The sequence below is a fragment of the Hemitrygon akajei genome, chromosome 31, assembly GCF_048418815.1.
Source record: "Hemitrygon akajei chromosome 31, sHemAka1.3, whole genome shotgun sequence".
NCBI lineage: Eukaryota > Metazoa > Chordata > Chondrichthyes > Myliobatiformes > Dasyatidae > Hemitrygon > Hemitrygon akajei.
In genome coordinates this window covers 27,168,293-27,194,722 of record NC_133154.1, presented here as the reverse complement: position 1 = coordinate 27,194,722, position 26,430 = coordinate 27,168,293, and the positions used below count along the sequence as shown (strand labels likewise).

General features: G+C 42.1%; 1 protein-coding gene across 5 annotated transcripts in view; it reads right to left on the bottom strand.

Moving 5' to 3' along the window:
* Positions 1-26,430, bottom strand: part of LOC140719356 (transcription intermediary factor 1-beta-like) — a 120,394-nt gene that overhangs the window by 17,289 nt on the left and 76,675 nt on the right. For 3 of the 5 annotated variants that reach the window (XM_073033941.1, XM_073033938.1, XM_073033939.1), the window contains exons 3-11: positions 21,419-21,566; positions 19,460-19,592; positions 15,497-15,613; positions 13,831-13,945; positions 10,496-10,642; positions 9,822-9,939; positions 8,838-9,361; positions 4,623-4,967; positions 771-938 (exon numbers count right to left, since the gene is read on the bottom strand). In XM_073033941.1, the coding sequence (XP_072890042.1) occupies positions 771-938; positions 4,623-4,967; positions 8,838-9,361; positions 9,822-9,939; positions 10,496-10,642; positions 13,831-13,945; positions 15,497-15,613; positions 19,460-19,592; positions 21,419-21,566 (1,815 nt within the window). The remainder of the gene's footprint in view (positions 1-770; positions 939-4,622; positions 4,968-8,837; positions 9,362-9,821; positions 9,940-10,495; positions 10,643-13,830; positions 13,946-15,496; positions 15,614-19,459; positions 19,593-21,418; positions 21,567-26,430) is intronic. The other 2 variants (XM_073033940.1, XM_073033942.1) reach the window with 1 other exon arrangement.

The window sequence follows — 26,430 nt, the reverse complement described above, 5'->3', positions numbered from 1 at the left end:
TTTGATGATGGAGAATATTTGCAGAGACTCAGGAAGGTTACATAGAATATTAACCAGGCTTCAGCAGAGTTGCTGGGGAGTTCCATTCTGGTGCAGTTCTGTAAGGAGTCTCTAGATCCTCCCTGTGAAATGCTTGAGTTTTTTTTCCCTGGGTGCTCCAGTTCCCTCCCACAGTCCAAAGATACCAGGTAGGTTAATTGGACATTGTAAATTGTCCTGTGATTAGGTTAGGGTTAATCGGGTTTGTTGGGAGGTTGCTGGGGCGCGTGGCTCAAAGGGCCAGAAAGGCCAACTCGGCACAGTATTGCTAAATAATAATTTTTTAATTATCAGAGGAACTCACTTTAGTCATCGCTAATTTAGTATGGACAGGCTTTGCAGTATTGCAAAGCAGGAAGCTGAGGGATCACAACTTTCTGACTAAACAAGTACAAGCTGACAAGTTGAGTGAAGTGGTGTTACATCCTTTTATGAAAGTATTTAAGTTTAATGTTGCACGTTGAAGTTCTGCTTCATAAGTAGTTTATGGCACTTTAGATGCTGTTACATGCCAACCTACAAAGACAATGGAATGAATCACGGCTGCAGCTTTCAGTTCTGTACACAATTGCAGCTTGCTAACAACAATCTCTGTTGCATTAAAGTCCTAGGGAGACCAGAGGTGGGAAACCCTGCAATGGTCAGCCATGGTGAAACAAGCCAGTCGCGCCGCACTTGCACACAACTCTTGTTTTTTTTTTGGTTTTGGAACCCTATCAATCAGTAATTACCTGTTTCTGTGCAAAATCGTGGGCATTGGCCGGGCCATCTCTGTGGGGCAGAATGACACGGGGATACGAGGTTGCCTGCTGCACCAACATCTTGAGTTGGTCAACCGGGCTGTTGCCAAGGCGATTGCTTGACGTTGGAGAACGATGGCAATTTGCACCAACCTGAGTCTGGAGGATAAAAAATGGAGATAAATGTTTTAATGAGGTGGCGCACAAGCTTGCTGAAGCTGTGTGGTACTAACATGGTTTGGGGAATGGGATTGGAAGAGGATGGATGCCTGGGAACAAGGTTTCCCTCTTCCATCACAACTGGGTTTCTTTCTGGATCATCTATTTTGTCAATGAAATAACTGTGGTTCTTCTGTGACAGTCCTTACTGTTTGAAAGAAAGGCAGGTGATTCCTACAGAGTTTAGATTAACATCTTTTTGTAGAAAATAAAGAACCAGAGCAGGGTATGTAACCAGCTGTAGCATAAACACAACGTTGCCCCTTTCTGGAGTAGTTATTCATAGTTGGACAGACATTCCAGGATTGAAAGCAGGGAGACCTTAGTAGGTAAAGGCAATATCATTGGACAGTGGAGCAGAGCTAATGCTCCAAGTTGAAGACCCTTCATCAGTACTGGAAAAATGAGGAAATAAGTGTGTTTCAGTTTATAGAGGAAAGGGTAGAAAGAACAAAGGGAACATCTGTGAAAGGGTGGAGAGCGAGGTTTAAGTGACAATTGTTTTTAGTACTTTCTAGTTAATCAAAACAGTTTTGTCTGGAGGAATGTAACTAGAGGAAGATGCATTTCACATTACAAGCCTTTCCTCTTTGTATCAAAACTGGTCATTTCTGTTATCCATTCGCAACATCAATTACTCTCGCTTCACAGATGTCATCTCATCCGTTGAGTAAATACATCATTTAATTCCAAGATTTCTGCTAATTGCTGCATTCTATGTGTCACAGCTCCTTCAGCTGTTATTTTACCCTCTCCAAATGTCTTCATTCATTTCTCTATGTATACTCCTCCAGACAGATCAGCTGTGATTAGCCAGATGATTGCAGTAAAAGCAATAGTTACCCTCATAACTTCGGTCTCCTGGTCACATCCAAGTACTCGAATAAGAAAGGTTTAGCGAGATATATGCAGTCAGAAGGGGCTGGCGCAGAAGAGTATCTTGGTTAACATGGATGAATTGGGCCAAAGCGCCTATTTGCTATACTGCTGTATATCTCTGCTTTACCTGGTGACCAAAATAATAGTTGAAAAAGGATCCAATTCCAAATCTGGAGCAACAGACCTAGAGTACATGATTAAGTAGGAGTGTGGAAGGGTAGAATGTGGTGGGTGGCTGTATTTCCTGGTCAAGACTATTGAGTTCTTAACTGTTGTAAGTTAACAGTCAAGCTAAGCACAGCAAGGCAAAGTGTCTCAAGAAAACCAACCAAGATTTTTGCTCATGCATCAGCATTTGGCAATCTATGGGCAAATGTGCATGGGAACCTCAAAGTCTGTGCAAGATCAGATGCATTGGTACCTCAATCAGGACTGAAAAGCTACATGTCAACTTTATAAATCTATATGGCCATGAAAATCAACAGAGTGACAGAGTCATGGGCTCTCTATTACCTTCCAAGGCAATACAGATTCATAAATCCACGCTGTGGATTGGGTCATGGAGGGGTTACGGTTGTATCTGATCTGCATTCCTGAAGGAAAACAGGGAAAGTATCACATGTCAATTGGCAGATGAACAGCTTAATGCTCAGCTTTACACACAGAGTATCATAATGTGCAGGTGGTGTTCTGTTGAGCACAGCTTTCAGTAAGCACTAGCAAAGAGATGCAATCTTATTTTCTCTCCTTCCAAAGATAATGATTCCCATTTGATTAGATACTCCATAAGGATCGTAGGAAACTCCTAGAGAATCGTAGAATACAGAAATATGTCCGTCAGCCCTCTAGTCTGTGCCCAGCTATTAATCTGCCTAGTCCCATCAACCTGCACCCAGACCATAGAGCACCTTGCATCTATCCAAATTTCTCTTAAATATTGAAATCAAACCCAAATCCACCACTTCTGGCAGCTCATTCCACACTCTCACCATCCTCTGGTTTCCCTTCATGTTCCCCTTAAACATTCCACCCTTAACCCACGACCTCTTGCTCTAATCTCAACCAATCTCAGTGGAAAAACCCTGCTTTCATTTACCCTATCTATACCCTTCAATTTTATATACTTCATTCTCCTATGCTCTTGGGAATAAAGTCCTGACCTATTCAACCTTTCCCGATAGCTTAAGTCCTGGCAACATCCTTGTAAATTTTCCCTGCCCTCTTTCAATCTTATTTCCATCTTTCCTGCAGGTGGGTGACTGGAACTGGACACAATATTTCAAATTAGGTCTCACCAACATCTTAAACAACTTCAACATAACATCCCAACTCTTGTATTCAACAGCTTGATTTATGCCAAAAAATCTCATAACGACTCTATCTACCTGTAATGCCACTTTCAAGGAATTACAGATCAGTATTCCCAGATCCCTCTGTTCTACCGCACTTCTTAGTGTCTCACCACTCACTAAGTCCTATCCTGGTTGGTCCTTCCAAAGGGTAACACTGGACACTTGTCTACATTAAATTCCACCTGTCATTTCTGTTTATTTTTTTCCCACTCTCGCTTCACGCTTCTTTAATACTCTAAGGAATGGGTGTCCTGATTGGATGTACTCACAAAAAGAATGTTCTTTGAAAAGACGTCTCTATAAAGTACCTAAAAGAGCAGTCAGAAACTTCCATTTTCATACTTCTCTATTACAATATGGAGGCTATAGAGTGCAACATGTCTATCTGAGTCAGCATGTCTCAAGCAAAAAGACAAAATTAAAGCCTTGAAAGCTCAAGACTTGCAGACGCAGTAGCATGATGAGTACACAGTTTGAACAGCTCACACGTCTCCTCACAGCAGTAGAAAGCTACTAATATACTTGATCAAAATTCAGATAATAGCCCCAAAGCTGCCACACTCTGCACATTTACAATTCAAGTTGTCCAGCTTCAACTGCTAAAAACACCAGCTAGAGCTTCTCAGTGATAATGAGTGACCAGATTTCAATAACAGCTTCTAGCCTTGCAATCCTTCCGTTTCCATTTCTGATTCTGGTCTCTTTATCTGAATCAGCGCCAGAGATCCTTTCTGGGGCTTTGGCACTATGTTAGCAAATTCTCCACACAGAAGTCTCTGTCGCTTTAAACTTCTGGTTTAAACTTTGACAATGCCTTTAGTCATCTGTCCTAATAGCACACCCAGTGGCTTGACGTCAAGCTGTGCATTTGGTAATATATTAGACTATTTTAAATGTTAAAGGTCGTAGTAGAAACAAACTGTTGCTACTATGGCAGTGCTACCTCAGGGGCTAAACATGATTAAAAAACATTATATTTATAAAACATTTGGCATGCTGGTGGTTCAATCAGCATAATGTCTAACCATAGCTTCAATTGATAGAAAACTACTAACTTTACACAATTAACAAGAAAAAAATAATCAAACAATGAGTAAGAACTTGGAATGTAACATTTTGGTAAATTGGAGAGGAAACAACTTGGCTATTCAAAGTCTGCTCTGAGATCTGCAATGTTCTTTCAAACTTAAATCGACAAAGCAAGCTGTCAAATCCCAAGTTGCTGGCTGGCTTTCTGCTTCCTATCAATAATGGTAATAGAGGGAGCTTTGAGAGTTACAGTAAAAATCACAATGCTAAAATATATTGCTCAAAAGCAATTTGCTGTTAGAAACAGGCTCCCAAATACTGCATAAAGACAATGCAAATAAATTAAATTATGCAACATACTTACACTCTGACTGGTAGCAGAATTGTTAGAGTGCACTTGCTGGGGTGTGGCAGTTGTTAGCAACTGCCTGCTGGTAGAAGTATTTGATCTGAGTGCTTGCTGCACAGGAGGAGACGGTCGACTTACAGGAACATTCGATAGCCCAGTGGACGTAGATAGGTGGTGCGAAGGTGGGGACTGAACACTACCAGCTGCACTAGGCCCAAAGGACAGCTGCTGCCGCTGTGTTGGGGAAGGCAGTTTGCTAATGGCAGTAGGCTGATGGACGGACATTTGCTGGTACAGTGTCTGGCCCCCAATGATCGATTGCTTGACAGCTCCCTGAGTATGTCCCTGAGGCTGGCGAATCTACAAAACAGAAAACAAACTCTGGCAATGAAAAAAGCGTATATAGAAGACAAAAATATTATTCAAAATAAGCACTCCATCATCCATGCTTGCCAGTTTTTAGAATAGTCTGTGGGATGATGGATGAGGGATATATTTTAGAGGAGTGCTGTAAAGGTCTTTTTTTCTTATAAAAGAGGTTAAAGAGGTTCTCAGAGGAGTTCAAATCATTATAAGTTCAAATAGAATAGTTTCCAGTAGTAGATAGTCCAGTAATCAGAGAGTAGAGGTGAAGTAGTGATGTAAAGTTATTTTATACAGATGGTCAAACTGGAATGCACTACTTGAATTAAGAAGAATTGACTAAACATTTGAAAATAAAAATCTGAGACAATGAGTAGATGCAGGACTTAGATTAATTGGAACTGGTATTAATTTATTATTGTTACATGTGAAATGCTCACCTTGCTTACTGTTCAGACAGATCTTTTCATTACATAAATGCATTGAGGTAGAACAAGGCAAAACAATAACAGGCAGAATAAAGGGTAAGAGCCACAGAGAAGGTGCAGTGCAGAAGAACAATAAGGAGCAAGATAATAATAAGACAAGTTTGACACATCAGCTCTCAAGCTATCATACTAAGGATCTACTTAGCCTTATAACAGCAGGTTAGAAGCTGTCCATAAGCCTGGTAGCGTGTGCTTTCAGGCTTTTGTATCTTCACCTCAAGGGAAGAAGAGAGAATAACCAGGGTCTTATAGATTATGCTGGCTGCTTTACTGATGCAGCGAGAAGTATAGTCAGAATCCAAAGAGTAGGCTGCTTTCCGTACAGTGCTGAGTTATATCCACAACTCTGCAATTTTTTGTGGTCACGTGCAGAGCTTTTGCCGCACCATGCCGTTATCCAGGGAGATAGGATGTTTTCTGTGGTGCATTGGTAAAAGTTGGTTAGGGTCGAAGAGGACATGCCAAATAATTGTAACTGAAGTGTTGCTTCCTATCCTTACTGATTGCTTCATGAGAAAGTAGAGGCTTTGTTGAGTTTTCTTGACCGCAGTGTCTCTGTAGTTGAACCCAGACAGGCTATTGTTGATGCTGTTATGTGTGAAGCCAAGCAGAGCTGCAGAATGGATGCTGCTAATAAGAGAGAATTAAAAGAGAGCCATCCAAAATGCTGAGAGAAAGATAACGAGAGAGAGAGAGGGAGAGGGAGAGGGAGAGGGAGAGGGAGAGGGAGAGGGAGAGGGAGAGGGAGAGGGAGAGGGAGAGGGAGAGGGAGAGGGAGAGGGAGAGGGAGAGGGAGAGGGAGAGGGAGAGGGAGAGGGAGAGAGAGAGAGAGAGAGAGAGAGAGAGAAGGGAGAGCCATTCAAAATGCTAATAAGAGAGAGATAACGAGAGAGAGACACATAATTCAGTATTTTGGCGTCTGCACTGATACTGCCACGGACATTTGCTTTGAACCTGAACTACTCATTAACACTCATGCTGAGACAGCAGGAAGTGGTGAAGTTTGATGGACAGGTGATACCCCATCCGGGGGGGGGGGGGGGGGGGGGGGGGGAGAGAAGAGAGATAAAATAGCGGGTTTGCTAAGACACAGGCGCAGACACGCCACGAGACCCTGGAGAGAGCATTGTGCCCCCACAAATTGGTGGGAGTTTGAAGGACCGATTCGCAGGAATCGGCCAGAGGTTCACAGGGTGTAAAGGTACAACCATTGGGGACCTGTTGTGTGTCCACCCTTGGCTGGGTGACGGGTTCACCCCGGAAGAACGGTTGCATCTGGAATGGAAGGGTGACAGTCGGTAACCACAACGGGACAAGAAGACAACGGAAGGTTTGCCTGAAATTTCAGCTGTACCTCTCACTCTCTCTCCAATGGTACCACAACAGCTACCTCGAACTACGCTAAACTGAACTGAACTCTGCTTCACTTGGACACTGATCATTAACCTCTAGACTTCGATAGAGCTTGGCTGATTCCTATATTTCTGTGTATATGTGTATATTATCATTGCTACCCTGTTACATTTATATCCTTGCATTTAGTGTACTGTATTACTTAATTTACTAATAAACTCTATTAGTTTTTAATAATTACAGACTCCAACGAGTGTTCCATTTCTGCTGGTTTGACAACCCAGTTACGGGGTACGTAACAATGCTCACTCTTCAGAACTTGAAGGTCTCAGCCTGGACCATCAATGTAGACGGGAGGATGAGTGCCACCCTGTTTCTAAAGTCAATGACCGAGTCAAGGGAAGGTTGTTGTCATGACAGTATGTTACTAAGCTCTTTACCTCCTTCCTGTACTCTGACTTACTGTTATTTGAAATGCGATCATTACGGTGGTGTCATCTACAAAAATGTAGACGGAAGTAGAGCAGAATCCGGGCACACAATCATGAGTGTTGAAGGAGTGGAGTAGGGACTGAGGATGTTACCTTGTAGTGCAATATGTTTAGAGTAATTGGAGTTGAGGTGTCGCTGCCTATCTTTACTGATTGCAGTCTGGTGGTCAGGAAGACAAGGATCCAGTTGCAGCGGGAGGCATTGACTCCCAAGATCTGGAATTTGGCGATGAACTTGCTTGGAATGTTAATGTTGAAAGCCGAGCTGTATCTTTACTGTCCAGGTGCTCCAGAGACGGGTGTAGGGGCAGGGAAACTGTAGTGTGACGAGGTTGTCCAGAAGGCTGGAACTGATGCATGCCGTGACCAACCTCTTGAAACTCTTTGTGCTGGTAGATGTCACAGCTGCTGGGCGATAATCACTTAAACATGTTATCTTCTTTTTCTTAGGTAGCAGAATGATACTGGTCCTTCAAGTGATTACCAAGGAACTAGCACAGGACGTATCCCAAAATAAAAGAGCAAGGATTTTATCTGGTCAATAACAAAGTTAAATGAGTGAATTCAGTAAATTTCCTGCTAAGTTATTTAAAGTCAGCTTATAACATTTAAAGAGCAAATGGATCATTTATCTCTTTAAACCTGCTCTGCCACTTAATTAGATTATGGCTGATTTTTGACCCATGGAATATTGCTTACTTCCTTTGGCTAATAAAACTAAATAGCTCAGTTCTGGGGTGTTAACCTCTCTGAGGACATTACCAAGCCCTAGCATATATATGCAACCATAACGGCATACGCTTTTTCTACTTTCTTAGAAGTTTAAAGAGATTTGGCATGTCATTAAAGACTCAAATAAAACTCTACAGAACTACAGTGAAAAGAATCTAAGTGGTTGCATCAGAGCCTGGTAGGGAAACTCCAATGCACAGGAACATAAATTGCTACAGCATGTGGTGGACTCACCGACAGTTCAGGATGCAGTTCTGCCCACGTCCTCTTCACAATGCTGTGTTCAAGCTGGAAGTACGGGAGCCTGAAGACTCACACCTCAAGGTTCAATGACAGCCCTTCCCCATTACCATCAGCTTCTTGACCAACCTGAAAACCCTAACACTACCTCATACTGCATTCCTTACAACATATACTAATGCCGTTATGTTTATTTTGCTGTGAACATGAATGGAGGTATATGGACCATGTGCAGGAAGGTAGGATTAGTTTCATTTGGCATTGCTCCTGGTACAGACTTTATGGGAGTTTGCACGTTCTCCCTTGAGTTTTCCCCGGGTGCTCTGGTTTCCTCCCACATTCCAAAGACACACAGATCAGGGTTAGTAAAAGGACATGCTACGTTGCTGCCAGAAACATGCTGACACTTGCAGACTGCCCTCAGCATACCTTGGACAGTGCTCTGGTCGCTGATACAAACTACATTTGTTTTGATGTTTCGATGCACGTGTGACAAATAAAGCTAACCTTTGTCTTGATCAAAAGGGGGAATGGGAGAGGAAAGATTAAAATGATAGACTTACTTGTACTCCATTCATCTGTGGCAGTAATAGCACCTGATTCATGAGCTGCTGCTGCTGCTGTTGCTGCATCTGCACAATGTTCCCTTGTTGAACCACCTGCACCTGCATCTGCTGAAGGTACCTGCCATTAGTACTTGGCATTGTGGTTTTTGGCTTCACAAGCTGCACCGCTTGCTGCATCCGTGAGTGTCCGCTCACTGGTGACCAGTGGGGAGCCGAGTGAGGCTGGCGAATCAGGACCTGCTGTGTGGTCTGCTGTGGAGGGAGCTGGCGTGGGGGTGGGAGCTGCGTCTGCTGGTAACTGGGTGGCGGAAGGCGATGGGAAGACTGCATAGGTGCGTGGCTTTGCCAAGAGTTTCCTTGTGTTGCAATCATTCGATTGTTAGGCTGGTGTTGGGAAACAGGCTGGAGCTGAGGGATGGGGTGTTGCTGGGAGACAGGTTGAGGACAATGGCTGGACATTGACGGATGCTGAACTGGAACATGCGTTGACAACGTTGGGGGGACTTCAATCACAACATTGCCTGTTGGGAAAGAAACCGTTTGAAAAAATGCACTCAACTTTTTAAGACAGCATTAGCTTAGGAGGAGAAATTCACAGCCTGGGATCCAGACTGTTGAAAATACAATCATCAACAGGGGAGTGACATAACTGTATTAAAAAAAAATGCAGAAGAGACCAAAATTGGAAGAGGCTTGTTGGACTGGAGGAAGCTACATAGATTAAGATGGAGAAGACCATGGAGGAACAGAAATGAGAGGTTTAAAAACTCAAGAGTCTGTTGGACAATGAAACATACATAGATCGATGAATACGGGGACAATGAAAGAAGAGGACTTAGAGAGTTGGAGTACAGGCAGTCCAGTGTTATACAAGTACAAGCTATGAAAGGCTAGTCGAACAGGTAAAATGTGAAGCTAACAAATTACAGCATTAATTTGGGAAGCACGTCTTCTGTTGCAATCAGGGTTTGAAGTACTCACCAAAATTAGCTGCATTCTTAGTCCAGAAAGCAGAGTCCCAGAGAAAAGTGATAATGTCATTCTTCAACTCCTCTGTATTAACCTTGGATTGCAACCCTCTTTGTAACTGATAGAAGATCTGTAAAAGCAAAGGTAGTTTAAGCAAGAAGCCTTGTGCAGTGAACTCACAGAGCACAAAAGATTCATCCTTTTATCTGCAGTTCCTGGCTGATTTAACAGGTAAATAATGTGCAAACAAAAGAGCCCACAACATTGCAAGGAGAGTCAGTGGACTTACGGGTGTCAGGTCTCACACTTTGCATTCAATAACGTGATAGGATTTTAAGGAATTTAAATATTATTTTATTTCAGTGTTTGACCTTCCTACAAACTGACTTTGCATCACCTGAAAGTCAACCTAAAAGCTGAGATCAGATTCTGAATTAACTATTTGTACTGAATTCTTTAGATGCATACGGAGGGTTCCTGAAACTAAATCCTAATCATAATGAACACAGGACAGTTTCTTCATCCCTTAAATAACACAATCCAAACAGGGAGGCATCTCAATCCTCCATAGTCTGCCTGCATATTGACATTATCTGATTCTGGGTCAGTCTTGCCTAGTGTGCCTACGAACATTTTATGTTGATAAGTCAAGAGTTGAAATATATAAAGCAGAATTCTTTCAATACCAGTTTTTTGCAGAGCAGCAGGGCTGTGCTGTTATCAGTGCTGACGGCCCAAGAAGCAAACTTTAAGACATGGTCCATTTGCCGGTACAGCTTGGACATAGACAGGTGCTGCTGCTCCAACTTCAGCTGCTGCTCCTCGGCCAATCTCTGCAGGAATCAAAGCAGAAGATATACTGGGCATCTCAGAGAAATCACCTAGCTGCCTGTCACTTGACAAGATGGGCGTGAGATCTGATGCTTGTTACTGCTCTCCCAGGAAAGGAAACCAGTAATATGAACATACATCAACTGCACAGAGCAGGGAATCAATAACACAATTAGCAACATAAATTAATAACGGGAGGATGGTGAAACACAAGCACAATGAAATTCACAGCACTTAGCTCAATGTAAAAGCTAGGTTTTCAATAAACACAGTCACTCACACTTTAAGATAGGAGAAATAAGACAAAAACTAATCCAACTGAAGTTTAAATAAAATGCAGAAATTGAACATGGTGCATTTTGACCCCTTTCTATGCTTTCACTCCCACTATCAATGGCACTTCACTCAATTTTTGACTATTCAGCGAGGCATTGCCTGTTGGCAGGCACTTCCACTGGGGCAGTATATTCTGACATGCAGTTGTTGGGTGTACTAACTTCACCACATGACTGCTTTTCAGTGAGACAAACTGAGAATTGAAACAACAGAAGAGTTTTATACTCCCACAAATGGACACCAAATGTCGAACTTCCTATGCTGCTATGACATCAGCAAGGGTTTAACTCCCTTGGCCCACTATTATAACAGGCCATACTCCTCCAGCTCAGTAATTGGAAAAGCTTTCAAGCATTAGTGACTCAGTTTTAAAGCCAAATCCACTATTTAAAAAAAAATCTAACTGCTCAAGTTGCAAAGGTACTCTAGGATACCACAATGTAGTGTGGTCACATAATGGGCAAACTATGCAGGACTATCAATATTTCCTTTCAGTAAAGGAACTGGTGAAGGTGTGGCAGTTTGGTACAGCACAGAAAAAAGCCTGTTGGACTACCATATTTATGGCACGTCATTTCCCAAGAGGTGGTCAAACATTGTACATTCTCCAGTTGGGCCATCTATATAATGTTTGTTTCTACATCCTTTTCTTAAGCGTGTGGGTTTCCTCTGGATGCCCCAGTTTCCTCCCACAGTCCAAAGATGTTAGTAGGCTGACTGGTCATTGTAAATTGTTCTAGGATTAAGCTAGAGTTAAATAGGTGGGTTGTTGGGCCAGAATGCTTTAGAAAACGTTCCTGGACACTCTTAACAAATTCTGTCCCATCCTATCACTTGGCAATACGTCTGTCCTGTTCAACATTAGAATCAAAATCAGAATCAGACTTTAGGGAAGTTGAAATCAACTATTATTACACAATTATTTCCACACCTATCTGTGATTTTCCTACATGTATGCTCCTCTAATTCCTGCTGTTCCACCCACATCACTACACAGCACAATTCCCAGGATGTGACATTCTTCCTAATCAATAGTACAACTCCCCTCCTCGCTAGCTCCACCTCAATCAAGCTGGAAGACTGAGCTGTCATTCCTTCCCATCCCTCACATACTAACTGCAATATCATAATCTCATATGATGATCCATACTCATCTGTCTTACATGTGAGGCTTCTTGCTTTAAAGTTAATGCAGTTTAGCATATCAGATCATCTGCACTCCCTGTCCAACATAAGAGGGCTGGCATGCTTTAACCTCTTTGCTACACCTTCTCAGAATCAGATTTATTATCAGGCTCCTCTACCTCCTCCCTGATGGTAGTGATGACAAGAGGGCATATCCCAATGGAGAGGGACCCTAATGATAGCTTCCACATTCTTGGGATGCTGCCTTCTGAAGATGTCCTTGACTGTGGGGCAGGATATGCCCATGATGGAGCAGGCAGAGTCTACAACACTCAGCAACCTCTTCAATCCTGTGCTTTGAAGCCTCCATATCAGACAGTGAGGCAACCAATCAGAATGCTCTCCATGGTTATGCCTGCAGAAATTTGTTAGAGCCTTTGGTGACTTACCAAACCAATTCTCCTGAAACTCCCAATGAAGAATGGCCCCTGGTGTGCCATCTTTGTGATTGCATCAATGTGTTGGGGCCAAGATGGATCCTCTTGAGATGCTAAACCCTAGGAACTTAAAGCTGCTCACCCTTTTGATTGCTGACTCTTGATGAGGACTGTTGTGTGTTCTCCTGCCTTCCCCTTCCTGAAGTCCACAATCAATTCCTTGGTCTTGCTGACATTGAATGCAAAGTTGTTCTTGCGACACCACTTAATCAGAGCTGATCTATCTCACCATGCCTCCTTGTCACCATCTGAGATTCTGCCAACAACATCGGCAAATTTATAGATGGGTTTGAGCTGTGTTTATCTACGTAGTCACAAGTGTAAAGAGAGTAGAGTAGTGAGTTAAGCACGCATCCTTGAGGTGCAGACTTATTGACTGTCAGCAAGGAGGAGATGTCATTTCTGATTAACACCGACTGTGGTCTCCTGATGAGTAAGTCAAGGGTCCAGCTGCAGAGGGAGGTACAGATGCCCAGGTTTTGAAGATTGTTAATTAGTACTGAAGGGATGATGGTGTTGAACACTGAGCTGCAATCAATAAACAACAACCTGATGTATTCATTATTGTTATCCAGGTGTTCCAAAGTTACGTGGTGAACCAGTGGGATTGTGTCCGCTATAGACCTATTGTAACAGTAGGTAACCTGCAACAGATCTAGCAGTTAATTCTAGGTATGACCAACTTCACAAAGCACTTCATCACAGTACATGTGAGTGTTACTAGACATGTCGTTGAAGCAGTTCACCCGGCTCTTCTTGGGCGCTGAAATGACGGATGCCTTGATACAGCATTAGTTTGGGTTCTACCTCACCTCCCAGACTACTTTAAACTCTCGAGTCGCACGAGCAAACCTCCACAGAAGGATAATGGTCCCCCTCCAGTTTAGGTAAAACATGCCCCTTTTAAACAGGTTGCCTCTGTCTCGGAAGAAATCCCAATGGTACAAGCAACTGATGTGTCCCACCTGTTCTTCAGCCACTCAGTCATTAACCTTATCCTCCTACTTGTATGTTCGTTTTAGTATGTGGTGTGGCACCTGACATTTCATACGCACCATCACTTATACTGAACTTTTAATTGCAGAATTTAAGTTACAGTGCAAAAATAGCTCACAGCAAATGTGGAAATGCTCCACGATTCTTTCAAAGCAGACAACTGGATTTCTCATCCAAAACTGTTTCTATACTAACACCACGGCACAAACATCAGCAAGTCAGATAAGTGTGATTACCTCCACCCTCTGGATGAGGGTCTTGCCACGTTTATTTAGTTCTCTCATTATCTGAAGGATAGCCATCTTGATCTCCACCTGGACTTTCTTCTGCATGTCCTGAACATCTCTTAATCTGATGGATGAAATCAGGATATTGATCCAATTGTAATCAGAAAAGTCCTGCAACAAAACCCAATACCCCTCTGTTGGATGTTTCCGTTGTATGTAAGAAACTGACCTATTGTGCACAATAGAAGGGCTGGGAAGGAAAGAGCCAGCTAATGCTAATATACTACCTTCGAGGTACTTAAGAGTTGTAAATATATACAATCACAAGGAAGTTTCTTTATTTTAAAAACTCTCCTTGAATACTCTTCAAAATCAACACAGACTAGTTTCATCATCAGCATTACATGCCATGTTGTATGACACAGGTGATCATGGTCTTTGAAAATTACTGTTCTTGGCAAAGTCTTTAATAGAAGTGGTTTGCTATTGTCTTCTTCTGGGAAGTGTCCTTACAAAACAAGTGACCCCAGCCATTAGCAATTCATAGACTTCCTGCCTGGTGTCAGTGGTCACATAACCAGCACTTGTAATGCACACCAGCTGCTCGTATGACCATTCACCACCTGCTCCCATGGCTTCACATGACCCCGATGGGGGAGGGGGCAAAGCAGGCGTTACACCTTGCCCCAGGGTGGCCTAAAGGCTAGCAGAGGGAAAGAGCGTTTTATACCTCCTTTGATAGACATGTATTACTACCCCACCACCTGATTACCTCCCTGAAAAAAGTATCACCTTTGAACTGACTTTAAAACCCCACAGTATTAAAATGCAAGATGAAGTTTCTTTTTTCTCTGCTCACCCAATACTGCAGACCTTGTTTAACTAAAGTAGTGGGTTACTTTAAAATTCAACAAGTTAACTGAGAAATCAGAAAATATTCAGTCAGAGTAATACAACATGGAAGCAGGCCCATCGAGTTCATGTTGACCACTAACCATCCATTTACACTAACCCTACATTAATCGAATTTTTAAAAAATTCTCCCCTGAATTTCATTGACTGCCCTCCGATTCTACAACTCACAGAAGGGCAATTTACAGGTGCCAATCACACATCTTTGGGATGAGGGTAAATCAGAGCGCCTGGAGGTAATCCATGCAGTCACTGGAAGAATGGGGGAACTCCACGAGATGTCAGGATTAAACCCAGATTCCTAGTACGATGAGGCAGCAGCTCTACAAGCTGTGCCATTGTGTCACCAATTGGTCTCACCATTTATCTCAACCTGCAGATACGATTTAAGAGAGCGAGTGCTAACAGGTTATTCAGGTAACTTTATATTAAGAGCAACACATTACATCCTCATCTGTTATCTGCACTTTTTGACAGAGACACTATAAATCCATCACTAATCTGCAGCTCTGTTATACATTAGATTGAACCTAGCGTAACTCCCAGCTGAGATGAGTTATTAGCAAACGGTAATTGGCTGCGTAAGCCCTTTTGTATGTTGTTTTATTTTACTCTTGGCTAAGGAAGTTAAGAGCTAAGCTTTTATCAACTCATGGTATAACATCTGATGGGACTTATAACCAGGACCGGCAGCTTCTTCAATGGACTTATTCGACTTGAGTAAAAACAATGGTGAACTGCCAGACAAAGCCAGAGAACGCACCTAGTACGGACTTGTTTAGTGGTCACTTGCAGCTGAGTTTTCTTCTCTGTCAACTTTTTCACCAGGTTTTCCAGCGTCATCTTCTGGTTCTTAATAGCTTCCTCGAGAAACTGGTATCTGTAATGCAATATATGCTTCAATGCAGATGTGATTTTTCTTTAATCTAAGCATGTGCAGCAATATACAGTGTAGTTGTTCTGTGAAGGACAAATCTGTTGAAATGAGGTTTTCGACCCTCACATTCAACCTGCTCAGAAAGATCTATCAATGACTGCCATTTGAAATTGATGAAGAACATCACTGTAAAATGTGTTGTTTAATATCACTGACAGACGTCATTAAATTTGTTGTTTTGCAGGGGTACATTGCAATGCATAATAATAAAGACTACCAAATTGCAAGAAATAAGAAAATCAAAGAAGTAGTGCAAAAAGAGCAAAAAACAGAAATAGCGACATAATGTACATGGAGGTCATTGGCCATTCAGAAATGGTAGAGGAGAAAAAACTGTTCCTAAAACATTGGGTGTTTGTCTACAGTCTCCTGTACTTCCTATTTGATGGAAGCAAAGAGAAGAGAGTACACCCAGGCTGACGGGGTTCCTTGATGACAGATGCTGCCTTTTTGAGGCATCGCCTTGATGCTGAGACGGCAAGTGCCCACGATGAAGCTGGTGAGTCTACAGCTTCCAATGCTGTGCAGTGGTCACTCCATACCAGATTGTGATGCAACCAGTTGGAATGCTCTTCATAGTACATCTGTAGAAATTGGCAAGAATTATGGTGACATACCAAGACTCCTCAAACTCCGAATGAAATGCAACTATTGTTGCACCTTCTCTGTAATTGCAATAATATGTTGGGCACAGGACAGATCTTCAGAGACATTGACACTCAGGAACTGTAAAGTGCTCACCCTTCCCAGTTGATGAGGTTCCGTCGACACACCCTTTTCCAGAAGTTCAAAATCAATTCGTTGGTCTGACCGATGTTGAGAGCAAGGCTCTTGTTGTGACACCACTCAACCAGCTGTCTGTCTCACTCCTGTACCCCTCTTGCTGTTGTTTCAATACAGCAAAACATCTCAGGGTTTTCAGAGCAGTGTTTAATTATACCCAGAAACAATGACATGGTAATCCAAGCTCTGTACAGAATTATGTGTATTAGGGGTCAAATTGGGTGTACGATTCATTAAAGGAAGATCTTTAATGGAACAAACATCCTGAACCATAATACTTAAAAGTTCAAACTGTGTGTTTAGCCTAATGGTGTATATGGCCAAGAAACCAGATAAAACTAGTCAAACAGAGTGCTGAGGCTTAGCAATTCACTTGCTGGTGACCCGGGAGGAAGTTCATTCAATGTCAAGATCAGACTAGGTAGGTGGAAGAAGCAAGCACTGACGGAAATTTATCATAAACAGAAGAGATTCTGCAGATGCTGGAAATCTTGAGGAACATGGAGAAAGTCAGCATGTCAGGTGGAATCAATGGAAAGTAAAGAACAGTCAGTGTTTTGGACTGAGAACGTCCATCAGGATTGGAAAGGGAAGGGTGAGAAATCAGAATTAGACGGGAAAGCTGATTGGTGATAGGTTTGGACAGGTGAGGGGGAGGTGGGTGGATGGGGTAAGGGGAATAAAAGGGAATGATGGGGGAAGCTGGGAGGTAGAAGCTGGAAAGGGGTAAAGGACAAATATGATAGGAGAGGTCAGTGGATCATGGGAGAGAGGAAAGGAGGACTTGCACAGAGTGAGGTGATGTTCAGGTGAGGAGGAGGAAAGGGATGAGAGGGGAGACAGAATGGAGAATGGAGAGGGGGTTAATTACCGGAAGATAAAGAAACCCTTCTGGTAAGATGGCAGCATGGTCAATTGTGGCGGCTTCTATGGGGTATGATTGTCTATTTTAAATGCATTTTAAACAATCACAAGACCCTGCTGAACAATAGAAACTTAAAAGTACTGCAGGTCTACCCCATCAGCGAGTTGCTTGTTGGCAGAGAAACTGAAGGAGTGGACTGTGCTGCTGCCTGCATCAGAGAGGCATTAGAGGAGTTTGCAAAGGCAGTGAGCAGTAGAAGTATCCACTAAGTTTCTTCTTCCTCTACGTTTTTTAATCCCTGCTCTGTAGGGTACAGTTAGTGCAGTGAGAATGGCTCTAGGAGCTGAGTTTTGTTCTGTGCATGAGATGTGGGAATTCTGAAAGACTTCCAGACTCCAGGATCTGCACCAGGTGCACCGAGATGCAGCTCCTCAGAGATCACGTTAAGGAACTGAAGCTACAGTGAGGTAGCCATCCCTAGGTTGCAGGAGCTAGGTAACTGGGTGACTGCCAGGAGAAGGAAGGGAAATGAGGAGCAGGTGCAGAGTGCCTCTGTGGACGTTCGCCTCAATAATAAGTATACCACTTTGGTGGGGGGGGGGGGGTGATGACCTACTGGGGGGCTCTGCAGCAACTGGATCTCTGCCACTGTGGCTCAGAGGAGAAGAGAGGTGAAGAGGACTGCAGTGGCGATAAGAGATTCCATAGTCAGGGGAACAGAGACAAGGTTCTGTGGTTGCGAAAGTGACACCTGGATGCTGTGTTGCTTCCCAGGTGCAGTCTAGTTGGCTGCCAGTGACTAGTGATGTTCTACAGGGGTCGGTGTTGCAACCGTGTTTTTTTTTTACATTTTATGTCAATGACTTGGATGACGGAATTGATGGCATTGGCCAAGCTTAAGGACAATATAAAAGATAGGTAGTGGGGCAGGTAATGCTGAAGACTCACAAAGGACTTAAGACAGAGTAGGAGAATGGGTTAAAAAATGGCAGATATAGTGCAGCAAAGTGTATGGTTATGCACTTTGGTAGAAGGAATAAAAAGCATAGACTAAATAGAGAGAAAATACAAAAATCTGAGGTGCAAAGGGATTAACATGTCAGAAGCAGAGCAGTCCCCATTCTGTTCCCGGAGAAAGTTAAGTAATTAAGTGTTATTTACATTCAATGAAGCAAAATACTCTGATTTGTGAAGGCTGGTTGAAAATCAGCTTAACAATGAAATAGTGATGAGTCAGAATAAATGGCGGTAAACTTCTGTTCAGGGTGTAATAGCTGAAACAGATTCAGACCCCTGCAGTGAATAGCATGTTTCAGTGATATGAAACAAGACAATATTGTAGCACTGTCTTGCTGATGAGATAAACTATGTAATTAGACAATACATAGAAACCTATACACGCTTGTTCAGCTGGAAGAAATAACCGGGCATGTATCGTGTATATTAAGAATAACTCTCAAGTGTGCAACCATCAGGATTTAAGACTGTTTAATGTCAATTCCTATATACAATGAAATAATTGTACTCTGGATCCAGTGCAGCACAAACCCCCCCCCACAAAAGATAGAGAATACAATAATAATTTTAAAAAACACAATAAAAATAAATACGGAGTATAGCTTATTTCCATAGATTGATTGTATATCCACAAGGTGAGACTAGGCTGTACGCAAGGTGACTGACGGAAAATAATAAAGTAATTTTGGAGTTAGTGGGTGAAGGTGTTGATCAGTCTTACTGCTTGGGGAAAGTAACTGTTTTAGAGTCTGGTAGTCCTGGCGTGGCTCCTTACTGATGGGAGTAGGACTAACAGTGCATAGTTGGATAGGATCTTTCATGATACTACTGGCTATTTTCCAACACCTTTCTGCTTATATTCTTGGTGTCAGTGATGCACACTGGGCAATACTACTATCCATTGTACAGCCTTCCTGTCTGACACAATGCAGTTACCACACAAAGCAACAATGCAGCTTGTGAGGATGCTTTCTACTGCGTACCTGCAGAATGACGTATGTACAAAGTCCATGACACACCAGCTTCCTCAGAAAGTAGAGGCATTGGTGAGCTTCAGGACTGACAGCAGAAGACAAATACAGGCAAAAGCAAAACAAATGTTTGCTAATTACAGTAGGTTTTACCTATGATCTTTGTGGGTGAGAAGTTGGCAGTCTCGGCAGGTTAGTGTGTCGCATGTCTCACAAAACAGTTTCAGAGTCTCCTGTCGGTGAATGGAGCAGAAGATCGGTCGCTCACAGTTTGTCCTCCCATCAACTGGATGAATGAAAGCAAACACAATAAGAACATGGAAAAAAATATCAATCTCATATTATCGAAAATGCAGAACTTATTCAAATCAACAGTGCCATTAAGTTAACTTTTTCCAGAGTGTTGAAATTTCATCTGAATTTTCCACGCTTAACAAGATCTCAAAAATAAAATTGCTAGGTATCATTTGCCTTTTTAATTATTTGATACATCTGTGCCTGTCTTTCTTTCTCATGTGGAGGACAACTCATATCCCTCTGTACTACATCAGCGGAGTTTACATTCTCTAGAAATGTAGCCTCAGTGGAGTTTAGGAGACTGAGAGGTGATGTCATCAATGCATGCATGATTCTGAGAAGCATGGATAAGCGAGATTTTGAGATTTCCTTGCTCTGGTGGGAAAGTCTTGAACTAAGGGCATAGCCTCAGGATAAGTGGTCAACCACTGAGAGCATTTATTGTGCCCCCAGTATCTCTTTCAATTCTGCAACTTTTCAGAAATCAAAGATGTAGCCATGGACAGTCACATGAGCCTTAGCTACACCTGCCTTTATGTTGTCTTTGTGGTTTATCATGTGCTCCAAACCTACCCAGGGACCACTCAAGTCTTTTTTGTTATCAGTGCTGCTTCCTTCACCTGTCAGGAACTGCTCATTTTTATCTTTGCTATTACCATTCTAGATGTCCTCATTCACTTGGACCATTTCTGATGATCAGCTCTCTTTTCTGGATCTGTCTTCATTGAATAAGATAAACTATTCACTAATATCTACTATAAACGGAGTTACCTCGATTACACCTCCTACTGCCCGGTCTTCTGCAAGAATACCATCTCTTTCTCTGTTTCATCTCTGCCACATCTGTTCTCAAGACAAGATTTTCCATTCCTTTTTCAGAAAATGGCTTCTCCTCTACCATAGTTGATGGAGCTCTCACTAGCAGTTCCTCCATTCCCAGACCTGCTCTTACCTTGCCCCCAGCAGTAAAAAAGCCTTTACTGTTTCTGCCCAAGCCTCCATCCCACTCCCTGTAGAGATCACCCTCTCAGTAACTCCCCAGTCTGCTTATTCTTCCCTGCCCACTGGCAATCTCCTCTGCAATCATGAGGTGCCACACTTAACCCTACACCAACTCTCTCACTATCAAGGACCTAAACAGTCCTTCCAGGTGAGTCACACACACCCCCAACCCTAATCTATCGCATTTGCTGCCTCGACACAGTGGGGCGAAGCGTTAGCAAGGCAACTTTTTTTTTAGTAGACCTGCAACTCTGTGCACACTGGCCATCTTGAGCTCCTTGTTGCACTTCACTTCAACTCCCCATTGCCACATTGACCTGTCTGACATTAACTGCACTCTTTGCCACGGTGAGGCCAAACTCAAACTGGAAGAACCAGCTTGTGGGTGAGAAGTTGGCAGTCTCAGCAGGTTAGTGTGCCGCAAGTCTCACAAAACAGTTTCAGAGTCTCCTGTCGGTGAATGGAGCAGAAGATCAGTCGCTCACAGTTAGTGTGAAAGGTGAAATATTTAAGTGGAATCTGAGGGAGGGAACTTCTTCACTCAGAGGGTGCTGCGAGTGTGGAACCAGCTGCCTGAGGAAGTAATGGATAGGTACATGGATGAGAGAAGTATGGAGGGCTCTTATGCGAATGCAAGTAGATGAGACTAAGCAGAAAACCAGGCCAGAATGGGTCATTTCTATGCTGTAGTACTCTATGATTCTCACTCTCGGTTTATAAGTGCGAAGGCACTTTATCATATCAAAGGCTGGCTTATTTTGGTCATACGGACTGGCTAGAAAACACACAAATAAAAGTATTCAAAGATTCTACCTGTAAGCCCTGGATTCTTCTTGCTCATAGTGTGATCCTTTGTGAATTTTACCCTCTGGTGAGCCTCTACACAGGCATCACAGAGCCACTCCGCACACTCCACACAGAAGCTGGAGGACACAGCATTGTCTTCACAGCTGGTACATACCTGCAACAAAAATAATCATTACTTGGGTCAACATCCTTTAATTCGCCACTTCTTCCTCCTCCACACCACGAATACACTTGCTACTCAAACAAATTTTAGCTATGTTCCAGAATTTGGAAGACTCAATATCTTAAAGCTTGCTCACAATATAAACTGCTCATATGGAAGCTGGAATCGTCTTGTAGGTAGGACTGAACATCAAATAGGAGCAGGTTCTAGAACTCTGAAGTAACAAAACCCAAAAAAATGTGGGTACACTTAGCAGGTCAGGCAGTAACACAGTAAGAAAAACAAAGTTAATGATCCAGGTCTGAGACCCTTTGTTGGGACGGATTCCTTCCATTTTTCCTCAAAGCAAGGCTTGCTGTACCTGATCACAAAATGGATAGAAAGAGACTTGGTTTAGAGATACACATGTTGAACAGTTCTGATGAAGATCTTGGACCTAAAGTATTAACTGCTTTTTTCCGCCCCACCGGTCTGCTGAGTGTTTCTTGTGTTCCATGTTTTTATCATAGGTATGTATGCATCTATCTTATCTATTTATTCATTTATTTAATCTATCTATCTATCTATTTATTTATTTATTTAAAAATGCAATGTTTGGATGCTGTTGAGCATCTTAGTCTCACAAGCAAGATCGGTACCAATAATACATATTGAAGTCTGTATGGTGCAGCTGCACTTATTAGAAATCTGCAATTCCTCGTACACAGTTGGAGTAGTGCAGAGTATGGGCAATGGATTTGCCAGTTTCAGGTCGCTTTGTTTCCTGTGCTCCCGTCTCCTTTCGATCCACCTCCAGTCTCTATCATTCTTCCCTTTCTATATCCCACCCCAGCACTTCTCCCTCCTATTTGAACTGTGCTGAGGAAGGGCCTTGGACTGAAACACCAATTGTTTATTCTTCTCCATAGATGCTGCCTGACCTGCCGAGTTCCTCCAGCATTTAGTGTGTTGCTGCTCTGGATTTCCAGCATCAGCAGAATTAAGTGTGTTTATTAATCTGTCTGGATGGGAAATGAAGGAAAGAAGAAACAAGACAATCCTAAATGACACCTAAATATAGTAACATCAAAATTACAGTTAGCAACCTGAAACAGGAACCTCGGCTAGATTTCTCGAACCTAACCTAAGAATGCTGAAACCACTTTTCTTGCCTTAACCACAGGGCTATTCAGATTAATTCAAATAACCTTTGGCAAAGTGCAACCTCTCACACTTCTTCATATCAAACCGCATCTGCCCACACTTCCTCCTTTGACAACTTTCCTATCTGTGACCTTGCTACTTTTTGTGAGTCCACTTGCAAATCATTTATATGCATGCATACATATACCTCCCACACTAGAGGTTCCAGCACAGATGTAATGAAACTACCACCTCTACTTTCCTCTGTCTTCTATGGCCAAGCCAATTTTAAATCCAATCTAACTAGTATCCACGGATCCCATGTGAAAAATTGAGAGTACAGTATTAGTATGTTCCTGTTAGAATAAAATGCAAGGTTAACAGGTTTAGGGAACCATGGTTTTAGGGATATTGAGGCTTTGGTTAAGATAAAAGAGGTACATAGCAGGTATGGGCAGCAAGGAATAAATTGGGTGCTCTAGGAGTAAAAGAAATGTAAAAGAACATTTAAGAGGGAAATCAATAGGGCTAAAAGAACACAAGGTTCAAGTTGAACCTTTTGCATAGGAGACAGACAGAGTCTACAGAACTGCAGCAAAACCATAGTGAGAGCATGGAATTTATCCAGATTACGCAGGGCTTGGTAAGGTGCCCCTTCAGGTCTTGTGCTTGTGGAGGATAGCTAACGTTGTTCAAGAATGACTGCCTGAATAAACTGGGAAATTATAGGCTGGTGAGTCTGATGTCAGCAGTGGGTAAACTACAATAAAGGCATTCTATGAACATACAAGCACTTGGATAGACAGGGCCTGATTAGGGATAGGTTTGCGCGTAGCAGGTCGTGTATACCTAAACTTATAGACTTGAGAGGAGGTTATCAGGGAAGTTGATAAAGGAAAGACTGGATATTGTCTAAATGGACTTTAGCAAGGTGGTTGCCTCTTCTAACCCCTTCACTTCTGAGCTGCGGAGCCAGATTTAGTGACAAAGGCGTGCTCGCTGCGGTATCCATCTCACCCATAGCCTCCAAAGAAGTATACTGAGGGGTGTATACTCAGCTAGATTTTCAATCTCCCTCCTATATGTTGAATCCAGTTCGGAATCCAAATGGCCAACTCACCATGTATCCACTGGATCTTAATCTTCTGAACAAGTCTCCCATGAAGGACCTCGTCAAATACCTTACTAAAATCCATGTAGACAACATCCACAGTTCTACCTTCATCCATTACCCTTTTATATCATCAAAAAACTTGCCCAAACTTGACGCACACAAAGCCATCTTAGCTCTCACAATTAGGCCAAGATTTTTTTAAATGCTGGTAATGAGTTATGTCAGAAACGTTAGCATATCATTTTTACTACGTAAAATAGATATCCACATGATATACTTTGAAAATAAAAACGCATGGCTTACGATACCCCAATGAAAGGATTGGGAGTCTTGAGAAAGTCAATTGATAAATTAGAACAAGAGCTACAAGGGAGAATGGTAAGAAAGTTTGCAAGCAGGAACAATAATGGACCTAATGTGGTTTGTTTGCAAATCATGAACTTTCCTATTAATTGATGAAAGAGATAAGCATTATATAGAAATAGGGAAAGTAACAATCTTGGCATAATTAATCAAATTAGATTCAAGTACAATATGCAAATTCCTCAAGGCTTTAAACTCATGTCACCCGCATACACAAACTAAACACAGATAAAGAAATTGAGTAGTAATCACTGGATCTAGAGCCTCAGGAAATGAGAGTTAAAGGTAATTTTGTATCTGCAGTACATTATTGATACCTTATACCAAGCAGAAACAATTTCAAACAGTACAAAAGTGACACCGGAACATATTTAGCATATTAGCTCAGAAGTACTCAAAATTCTCAAGACCATTTTCCGGGATGTCAACTAAAGCGTGAAGCCATACTGATTCAGTGGGCTTAGGATGATGACTCAGCGCTAGATTAAAAATAAGAATTTGAATAAATAGTGACAGAAAACTTAATATCTTAAAAACAATAATGAATAATGTAATTTTTAACGTAATGCTTAGACACAATAAAACTATAAAAGCTTTCTGAGAAACAAAAAAAAACAGACCTCCAGTAGAAACATTTAACATTTCTATTATTAAAGAGTCAGATATGAATCTGATTGGTTAATAGCACTGAGCTTTCTAAAGGAAAGCGAGTTTATAAATAACTGAAATTTTTTTATGCCACAATGCTTTTAAATCATTCAGGCTTTGAGAATGCCTAGAAAAAAATATAAAGAGCAACAAATCTTCAAGACGTAATGACAGTGATATTTTGGATGACTTACTTTAGCAGCAGTAACAGATAATGTAGAATCTGTACTGATGTAATGGGCTCAGTTCTGTCACCCGTTATGATTTTTCATATATTACATTTCATGTATGATTTACATTCTCAAATGCCAATATGTACAAAAAGTATATTTATTATCAAAGTGCACATGTCACCATATACAACCCCTGAGATTCGTTTTCTAGCAGACATACTCAATAAATCCAAGAACCATAATAGAATCAATGAAAGATTGCACCCAACAGGACGGACAAACAATGTGTAAAAGGCAACAAAGTGTGAAAGTACAAAAGAGAAATAATAAATTAGGATTTAAGTTAATGAGGATACTCTCCGTCTGATCACCTGTCACTGTCAGAACAAGTGCAATGGTCGGTCAGATGTGGAATAAAGCTTTATAGACAATAGACAATAGGTGCAGAAGTAGACCATTCGGCCCTTCGAGCCTGCACCGCCATTTTGAGATCATGGCTGATCAATTCCTATCAATACCTGGTTCCTGCCTTGTCCCCATATCCCTTGATTCCCCTATCCATAAGATACCTATCTAGCTCCTTCTTGAAAGCATCCAGAGAATTGGCCTCCACTACCTTCTGAGGCAGTGCATTCCAGACCCCCACAACTCTCTGGGAGAAGAAGTTTTTCCTTAACTCTGTCCTAAATGACCTACCCCTTATTCTCAAACCATGCCCTCTGGTACTGGACTCTCCCAGCATCTGGAACATATTTCCTGCCTCTATCTTGTCTAATCCCTTAATAATCTTATATGTTTCAATCAGATCCCCTCTCAATCTCCTTAATTCCAGCGTGTACAAGCCCAGTCTCTCTAACCTCTCTGCGTAAGACAGTCCAGACATCCCAGGAATTAACCTCGTGAATCTACGCTGCACTTCCTCTACAGCCAGGATGTCCTTCCTTAACCCTGGAGACCAAAACTGTACACAATACTCCAGGTGTGGTCTCACCAGGGCTCTGTACAAATGCAAGAGGATTTCCTTGCTCTTGTACTCTTGTAATAAAGGCCAACATTCCATTAGCCTTCTTCACTGCCTGTTGCACTTGCTCATTCACCTTCAGTGACTGATGAACAAGGACTCCGAGATCTCTTTGTATTACTCCCTTACCCAACTCTATACCGTTCAGATAATAATCTGCCTTCCTGTTCTTACTCCCAAAGTGGATAACCTCACTTAATCACATTAAACGCCATCTGCCAAGTATCTGCCCACTCACCCAGCCTATCCAAGTCACCCTGAATTCTCCTAACATCCTCATCACGTATTTAAGCTTTGTTTTAAATAAAGACTAATTTCAGGTATGAATTATCTTGGGTGGGTTGTGAGATAAAGACACAGGATTAAAAGAGCTTGTAATCACTGTGTACGTGAGCATAAAACATAGGAGCAGAA